Source organism: Pterocles gutturalis, unplaced genomic scaffold, assembly GCF_000699245.1.
Source record: "Pterocles gutturalis isolate BGI_N339 unplaced genomic scaffold, ASM69924v1 scaffold15221, whole genome shotgun sequence".
NCBI classification, from domain to species: domain Eukaryota; kingdom Metazoa; phylum Chordata; class Aves; order Pterocliformes; family Pteroclidae; genus Pterocles; species Pterocles gutturalis.
In genome coordinates this window covers 16,287-25,588 of record NW_010100631.1, presented here as the reverse complement: position 1 = coordinate 25,588, position 9,302 = coordinate 16,287, and the positions used below count along the sequence as shown (strand labels likewise).

The following is a 9,302-nucleotide window of genomic DNA, read 5'->3' as shown; positions in this document are numbered from 1 at the left end:
CAGAGACCTAGAAAGCACCGTCTGTGAAGAAAGGTTGAAAACTCTGGGTGGTCAGTCAGGGGAAGGAGGTATAGGAGCCTTCAAATATATAAAAGACTGCTGCAAAGAGGCAAGGAATAAACTGTTCTCCATTTCCAGTGGAAATAAGGCAGAAGTAATGTGCTTAAATTACAGGTAGGAAGATTTAGAACAAACATTAGGAAAAAAATGCTAACTGTAAATTCTGGAATATTTTGCCTGTAAATGCTGAGGATCCCCCATCCTTAGGGATTTTTACAAACAGGGTAGACAAAAGTTTGTCAGAGAGAATTTAGATGTAGTTGGTCTTTTTTTTTGGATTAGGGGATGGATCAGATAGCCTCATAAGATTAATTTTGGATGGATTTTCTGTTAGTTAACTGTTTTGGTTAACTATTTAGTGAAAGAAAGCCTTGTGGAAGGATTTTTTTTTATAGGTCCTAATCCCATTTCATTCTTGAAAGCGGTGCAGAGGACCTAATGAAAGTCTAGGTGAATGACATGCTTGTCTTTTATCACTAAGACTGCTATTTCTATGACTTCAAATGTAGAGGGGAAAAAAAATCATAAAATATTGCTGTTTGTTTTGCATCTGTTGTACATTTCCTTAACTATGGCACTCAGTATGTGGTCTTGGAGAAGTTCATAGACTGAGACTATAGGCATCTTAAAGTATCTTTATTGAGTGTTATGTTTGAGAGGTTTGAGCTCAGAAGCTTTAGCATAGTTCTTTTGGGTAGATTTACTGCAGATGTTTTGTATGAGACACCTGAGACAGTTAAATTTTTACAGTCAATTAATTAATAGATTCTTAGAACCTGATTGGTTTTAAAATAATATTTCAGTACTCAAATGGTTCCATCCAAATAGCAATAGTTATAAAGTCATGTGGATTCAGGTAGGATTTGTAAGTTAATCTTGAAAGCCTGGGGTAAGATCTGGTCCAAAGATCACCACTCAAAAGGCAGGTATTATGGTTACCATGGTATGAATGTTTTGTCACTAACAAATTTACTTAAGTGATGTAGCTATTTCAGTGACTGTACTGTAATGTTAAAAGATGTTCTTAGGTATGAAAAATCTGTTCTAGTAACTGTTTGCCTTTTTTCATATTAAGCTCTTCAGCATAGGTACTGGTTGCTACAGTGTATTTGTACAGTGCAACAGAATCATAAAATCCCCATTGTAAGAGACATCTGGAGAACATCTAGTCCATCTCTCACTTGGAGCCGGACGATCGCCAAAATGAGATCAGCTCTACACTGCTCTGTTTAGCCAATTTTTGAAAACCTTGATGGATTGAGATTCCTCTGTCTCTCTCTTCCAGGGCTGCTCTGATTTCCTAGTGAAAAAGTATTTCTTTTTCATCTGCTATGACTCTCCAAAGCTGCAGTTCTTGGCCATTTCCCCTTGTTTTACTATGCAGCACCATAGAGAAAAGTTTGATTCTATCACCTTTTAACTCCTCTTCAAGTAGTTGCAGGTTGCTATTGAATACCTTTTAATTCCTCTTCAAGTAGTTGCAGGTTGCTATTGAATTGTCCCTTAGCTTCCTCTTTGCAAAAGTAAACAAGTCCAGTTCCCTCAACCTCTGCTTGTGTGTCAGTACCATAGGCCCCTAGAAAATTTGAAAGCCATCTGCATGACACATCCAGTTTCTGAATATCCTCTTAAAATGAAGCGCTTTAAACTGCACATTGTGTTCCAGGGATATATGGTTTCAGTCAACAAACACAGTTTCAGTTTTTCTTGTTGTTTCTTGTTTAATTATTACCTGCAGTACAGGTAATAATTAAAAGCATTAGTCTTAAATCAACACTGAGTTTCTGAACAAAGCTGTTCTGTTATATGCAAACCAAAAGGGGGCGGGGGGAAGAAAACTCCCAAGAAGTGAAACAGCCTTCTGAAAGTGTTTCATAAAAAAGGTTCTCTATGTGGCTTGTCTGAAATCTTGAAAAATATTACATATGGTTACACACATGACTTTTGTGCAGGTTGACTTAATTTAGGTCAACTTCGGCAGGTCGTTAAAATAAAAAAAAATTGGTAAGAGAGCTAATTTTGAACTCAAAGATGTAGAATGATGTCTTAAAGTAATTAGCAGCTATAGTCTTGTTGTTGGATTCTGTAAGAAACTCAGTAAAGCAAAATATTCTTATGAAGAAATTATACACCACGAGTTGACACGGCTCTGTCCATTGAAAGATCCTTCTTCCCTTTTCTTTAGTGTGTCCACAGAAGAAATTGTGTGGTACGGTTCCAAGAGAGCCAAATAGAACCTGCTGCCTGCTGTGTTTCTGCAGCGCAGAATGGGTCTGGCTAAAATGAGTCCCCATTGTTTTACCTCCCTCCTTTTCTCTAAGTCCCTGGTGTAATGTATACTCCTGGCATAGCAGCCTCTCCCCAGATGCTGAAAGTCTTGGACCCAGAAGTTCACACCAGCCTAAGTCCTTACTCATGTTTTTTCATTCTCTGGCAATTCCCAGTATGGTCTGGTCTCTATACAAATGCTAACCATTGTCTCCAGCTTTCTTCAGCTAGAAATGAGGTTTCAGCAAAATAATCTGGTATTTGCAATACTGTAGATTCAGATCCATCAGATGGCATATTTGCACCTTTTTGCACATTTTTCAGTTGCATATTTTATAAATCAGACACTGTTTACAGCTACATAAAATATCACTGTACACAGTTATGAAGTGGTGAACATAATTGTTCACAGAAGATCATAAAGCAGAATATTTGCTGGGAAAAAGAGTGGGAAATGACCAAATTATGGAAATGAGGAGAGGAGAGTTTTATGTGTTTGCTATAGGCAGGCACTGAGGAAGAAAGCTCTTTTTGCAGCAAACTGCTTTCTCTAAATGAGGAAAAACCACAGTCTTTAAAAGTGCTTATTATCTGCCTGCACATTCTGGGTAGTAGATCATGGAATGATATTTGTTTAATATGCCCAGAGAAGGTTCTGAGAAATAAGTCCTGTAGCAGGCAGGATTAAGGGCCGTGACCTCAGAGCCTAGTTAATTCTGCCAGTCCTGTTGAAAACATTTCCATATGGTTGCACTGACAGCTTTACCATAAAACAGAAGTCTTTGATCTTTGTTAATTTTTGCAATCAAGTGGGTAAAGGATGCTGCACTTTTGTAAATATCTAAAAGAAATATAGTTAATACTGAAAATTGGACTTAATAACATGGATGGTATTACTAGGTACTGCCATGAGAGATGGGGTTCACAGGCAAGTTTTAGGACACATCACAGTTCTTCTGAACTTTTCTCATTCTCTTTTCTGTGAACTAGGATTTAGAATATGGCCTTGGACCAGTGTGCAGGAGATCTGTCGTTGAAAGTCCTTGTCATTGACAGGGATTGATGGCTAATCATGGATGGTTCTGTGCTGGAAAGTTGCATGACTTGTAAAGCCATTTTAAAAATACGCTCTTTTTTTTCCTTTTAGCAATTGGGATTTACTAAAACAGAAGTTTCTTCAGTGGCTTGATTCTATCAGGCAATAACTAAACCAAGGAAGTGGATATATGAAAATACCTCCTGGCGAACCATTCTAACTTACTTTCATATTCCTGTTAATTTGCTGCAGAAGGACAGGTTTGACATCATCACCGTGATCTGTTCTGTTTTGCAAAACAGATATCTCAGAGATACTTTCCAGTATTGTTGACAAGACCCAGACTGTTCTTTACTATTAAATTTAAATGGATTTCCAAAGATAGGAGTGTAAGAAAATATTTTTTCTTTTGCCTCTTCTACATATGAAGATTTTTTTTTTTTCTTGGAGGCAAGAAACTGCAGAAACAGTATGTCAATGTATGTACTGCAGTAAATGCCACCAGAAGGCTCTTGCTGTTCCTGATTCCAGTTCTGGTTCTTGTCAGAAAATACAACATATACAACAGTAATATGTTTGCTGGCGTGGCTTCTTGGAGTGATTTCATTCCCCTAAGTATGTTTCTGCCACATGTGTCTTTGACATAACATTCAGCTGCATATCTTTGGAGTAAACAGGAGGCACTAGGGCTTCTTCACCTTCATAACTGTCTATGAATGTCTTTTACTTGTTTCAGAGGGCCATCCAGAACAGAAATTGTGATAGAGAATGAGGAAATGCAGCATCAAAAATGGTTGAATGTGCACTCAGACTGGAAGGATAAAAATGCATCCACTTTACACGCACTTCTAGTGAATGGGTAAGTAACAGGTAAATGAGATTTATTTCACTGCTGTGGGTAGTCACTTATCAGTGGAGGATGACAAATTCCCTTTGGTAAGTTATTTTTCTCCAAGGTATCTGTGTATAAATCCTAGCACATACTCATGTGAGTTGTTAAGATACAGTCTGTAATGATTTTAGTGTCTACTACAACTGTAGGCTCTTTTGAGTCCACCTTGTGAATCCTTAGGGGCCCATTCTGCTAGACTAACAGCACTGGAGTGGCATAAAGGTGATGCCCTTGAAGCGCCCAGATCGGACAGCTTCATTAAATCCCTGCTGTCCAAGAAAGTCCAGTAAGTAGTATATAGCAAAACCTGCAGCAACATCTTACCATCCTCTGCAGCCCATGTAGTTTGGATTCAGACATTTGGAATGACCACAGCTTCTTCGGCAGAAGCTATATCCACTTAACAATATCTTTCCTTATCAGCTCCTCTGGCTTCAGATGGTGGTATATTCCTTTCGACTAAACAGGTTGTTAATGAGAAGCCAGGATGTCATGGTTGAGGCATTCAAAGTGTGACTTTGAGACTGAAGAGCCAACGAACTTAAACATACACAACAAAACCAGGAGAGCCACCTAATTCCCATCTGCAACTGCATTCTTCAAAACGGAGATTCATTGTTTCCCTGTTCTCTTTCAAATGCCTAGGAGACTTTAGAACATCCTGACACAGAAAATCCTTCTGTTTCACAAGGAAAGACTATCTTGGCTAAAGGCAGAGGTTCAACATGTGTGATGACACAAATCTGAGGAATACACCTACTTTCCTTTTGCTTGGCTCCATTATTTTCTGTAATTAAACTTTTCTGTAATGGCAGAATACTGAAAAGATTGTGTCTGCAAGTGCCTACTTTTGTTTTCCTGCATCTCAGTTCTGTACTAGTTCTGTTTTACATTAGTATTTTTCCCATTCATTTAAGTTCATTTTATTTCTTAATCTAGAAAAAGGCCATTATGGGATGGTACCTGATACTTGAAAATTTTATTTTTATCTCTGTTCCTTTCTTACTGTCTCTTTCCACTAACCTAATGGTATCTAAATGCTTTTCTCCAGAGTAATCCAAGAACACCTTGGGTTGTGACCAGATGCAAAGGCAGGTTCATAATCATATTTTGTTCATAGAGGGTTTGGCACCCCTGAGTTACAAGATCTGGTAGCAAAAAAGATCTAGTTTCACTCAAAGTACAAGTTAAAGGAGATAAAATATCAGTAATGAGGATTATTGATAAAGCTATTACAGAGATGAAAGTAATGGGTAGGAACAGATGTTCCAGTCTCCCCAAATCCAGAAAATGGGTAACAAGAAGTGAGAAGCTAAGGCCTTGCATGAAGAGTGAGGCTGGTTTTGTTTTGGCTGTGTCAGGCATCCTGTCTAGATGGCTCTCCCTGGCTGTGCATGCGCTGCAGATCAGGTGCACCCCTTATTGAGCTCCCGGTCATCCCACTGGAGGACCTGCAGGCCTGACTCACTTCTCATGTTCCTGACTTGCTTTCTAGTGTGTGTTTAGTCTCTTCCCAACACGAAGCCAAGGCAAACCCAGGAGCTGGGAAGTGCTCCTGAGCCCTGCAGCCTGGGTATGTTCATCTGGATGAACTCCACCATGTAAAACATCTGTGCTGTGGAGCATGTTGTACATTTAAAAGAGCTGCCAGGCTCCTGGACTACTGGGAACTTGGGCAAGATCTACAAATGCACCACTAGTTTCACAAAATTTTGATAAGAAGGAATGGCAAAGCGCACATAAAAGCTTAAAGTTTTCTCTTTTAGAGCTTGCTACCTGTAAGTCAACGAAATGAGTGTGAAACATGAATATGGCTGGTCTCAGGTATATTCTGTATATTTTTTTATGGAGCGCAAATGCCCCCCCCAAATTGTGCACAGACTTCTTCTCTTTCCTGAAGTTGGCCATCTACCTCCAGAAACAGAATTTTCTGGTCTCTGTTTTCAGGAACAGAAAGTAGACTCATTTCCACAGTGTATGAATGGGCCATGCACGATATAAGGGACGGAGGTCTGTTCAGATCACTGATACAGGCCTGCGCCTTTCAGACTGATCTGGTGAGCTTGCTTTGCACTCTGTTGTGCCCGCGTTAGTATCTATGACTTAAAATCAAATGCAGCCTCTTTTTAGGTGGCTGCAATTTTAAAGATACTGCCTACCTATTGGGATTACAGCCTTCAAAGAATTACCTGGGCAATGTGTATCCAGTCTACTTTAGCTCTGCATCTGCCTCAGAAAAGCACATACATGGGTGGTGGAAATAAAAAGGCAGTCAGCTAGCTGAGCAACAATGCGCACTGTTTTAACAAGGATGTCCCTTCCTTTGACAAAGAATCACTTCTTTCCTCTCTCATCTGAAATTTTTCAACAGAAATTATATTTTTTGTTGTTTTAGTAATTACTTTTGCAAACTTCCTGGATTTTTTCAAAACACACAAACTTTTAGGGCATGAAAGATCATGTTACCAAAGGTATTTCAAAGAAAATTCTATCCTTCAGCTGTAAGGAAAAGGAGAATGGCAATATCTGTGCTTTCAGGTGTCATAAATTAAGACTTGACAGACTGTACATCCCAGCTGACCTTAGAGCTGGATCAGTGCCCAGAGAGGGAGGTAGTCTGCAAAATATGTAGCACCCACTTACGAAATGCATTGTGAAGCTGAACAAATATTTTGAATTATCTCCAGGCAGATGCTGGAAACCATAGATGATCTGGCATAAGAAGCTCCTTGTGTTTCTTTTTACAGTTTGGGGGAATTTTTAACAGCTGGTTTACAACAACAAGTACACCACCTGTGCTGATTTGCAAATTACCAGAAATTACATAAATTAATTGAGATTTCCACCATGTTCTTGTTTCAATATTTAGACAGATGTGTCGAAGCAGAAGCAAAGTGGCTCTCTTTTGTACTAAAGAAGGTAAGAGAGAAGTGCATATAAAACAAAGATGTTTTTCAAGATGTGTTAAATTACTTTAACAAATGCACATGATTATTGTGGATTTATTCTGAAATTTGACTAGACCTCTGCAACATCTAGTCTTGCATTGTTTTTTCCTCCCCCCACTCTGTACAGTTTCATCAGCTTTTCTTATTTTTTGTCTACGAAGCTGTGTATTGCAGTAGCCCAGTCCTGCTCCCACAAAATGAATTTTGTCAGCAGTCAGGTTCCAAAAATCAATTTGATAAAACTTTCTGATGAAAGTATCTTTTTACCACCAGAGTGTCTGGCAGGCTATCATCTGCCTGGGAGCTGAAGCTGTGATCTGTGTATTTGTGAAGCTCAAGGGGACAGAAGAACCTGAAGTAGAAAGCTACAGACCAAGTCTGTAGGCACAGCAGATTGTGCAAGTTGAAGTCCTTTGAAAATGCAGAAATTCTTAATCTTCAATGAAATCATGTTTTACAGACAAGGAGAACTTTGCTGAAGAACACTTAAATTATGAATTAGCTTGACACAGGGAAAATTAGTCACAAAGCATGACTTAATTTGGGAAACTAATCAAAACATTCACTACTCACCAGAAAAAAAATAGCTCATAGAAGCCTGTCAAGGGTGTTTGCTTCTATATATGTTGCTTTAAGTACACTTAAAACCCCTTGCCCTCTGAAGTTAAGTGAACACAGTAAGAATTACAAGTTACAAATAACCATTGCTCCAATTTAGTTCTTCACCACTAAATTCCCACAGATATATGCAATGGCAACATACCTCCTTTGTGAGGATGACTGCAGAAACTGCTGGTGTTTTGTTCTCTAAATCAGAATGAGTATAAACAGGATAAATAATGTCTGCTATCTTACAAATCCAGAATATAAAGTGAAACGAAAGTCAAGGTCGTGGATGCCCCATCCCTGGAGGCATTCAAGGCCAGGCTGGATGTGGCTCTGAGCAGCCTGGTCTAGTGGTTGGTGGCCCTGCATATGGCGGGGGGGTTGAAACTAGATGATCACTATGGTCCTTTTCAACCCAGGCCATTCTATGATTCTATGATTCTATTTCAGAAAAGTAACTGTCTGGAAAATGGGAGTCTGGTATAATTTCCAGTGGAAGTGGCTTATAAAGTAGAATGGCCAGAGTACTGGAATGTCATCCAATCTTCAAATATTCTCCCTTAGTAATTTCCACAGGCAAAGCAAACTTGGTGCCATGTAGCTAAGTAAACAGTGTGACATTCACCTCATACCTGGCTTAAGAAAAGCCTTGTTACTGCTGAGCAGATTTTCCAAAAGCAGTTCTTATGACTAGTACTAAGTAGCTCAAACATGTTGCTAGCTGAGAGAAAGTCAGGGACATAAATCCAGGAATCCTTCCCAAGGGCAGCCTGGTAACTCCTGAGAGAAAGGAAGTCAGGATCCCAAACTCAGCTTGGTTAATATTTCAGGCTGAGCCGGTCAAAATTACTATCAGGAGAGCAAATCCTTTGATATAAAGGATGAAAATAGCTCAATGTGTTTGATATTATTGTGTGGTTGTTGATGTATTGTTACATTTACTGTATTGTTCAGTGGAATTTCATGATTCTGTTAATATCGTTCTCTGCCCAGTTTTCTTGCAGAAGGTCTTGTATGCCCTGCCTTTGTGGTAATGACTAACTCTCCTCTGCATCTGTTCCTCGCTAGACTGTGGCCGTCGCCCAGCTGCTCGCATGAACAAGCGGATCCTTGGTGGTAGGACCAGTCGCCCAGGCCGATGGCCATGGCAATGCTCCCTGCAGAGTGATCCAAGTGGACACATATGTGGCTGTGTTTTGATTGCAAAGAGATGGGTCTTGACAGTAGCACACTGCTTTGAAGGGTGAGAGTGCTTGCACAGTTTTACTGTTCATATAAACTTGCACATGTGAATTACAAGGTCCTCCCTCCTCTACCAAACACACTGGTGGGGGTAGGTGGTGACTTTTGCAGAAGGGCAAATCACAGAGACCTGGTTTTAAGAGACTAACAAAGAAAGTAAATGGTATAAACCAGCATCAGTTTAGGTTTTCACATGCTTTATTATTCATTGCTGGCGTCTCTACTGATGAAAGCTAAATGAAGATGTGCT

General features: G+C 39.5%; 1 protein-coding gene across 1 annotated transcript in view; it reads left to right on the top strand.

The window, feature by feature from the left end:
- CORIN (corin, serine peptidase) overlaps positions 1 to 9,302 on the top strand; it is a gene marked incomplete at its 5' end in the record, with an annotated part of 51,171 nt that overhangs the window by 35,789 nt on the left and 6,080 nt on the right. The window contains 3 exons of the mRNA XM_010080637.1: positions 4,101 to 4,223; positions 7,126 to 7,175; positions 8,879 to 9,053. Of these exons, the coding sequence (XP_010078939.1) occupies positions 4,101 to 4,223; positions 7,126 to 7,175; positions 8,879 to 9,053 (348 nt within the window). The remainder of the gene's footprint in view (positions 1 to 4,100; positions 4,224 to 7,125; positions 7,176 to 8,878; positions 9,054 to 9,302) is intronic.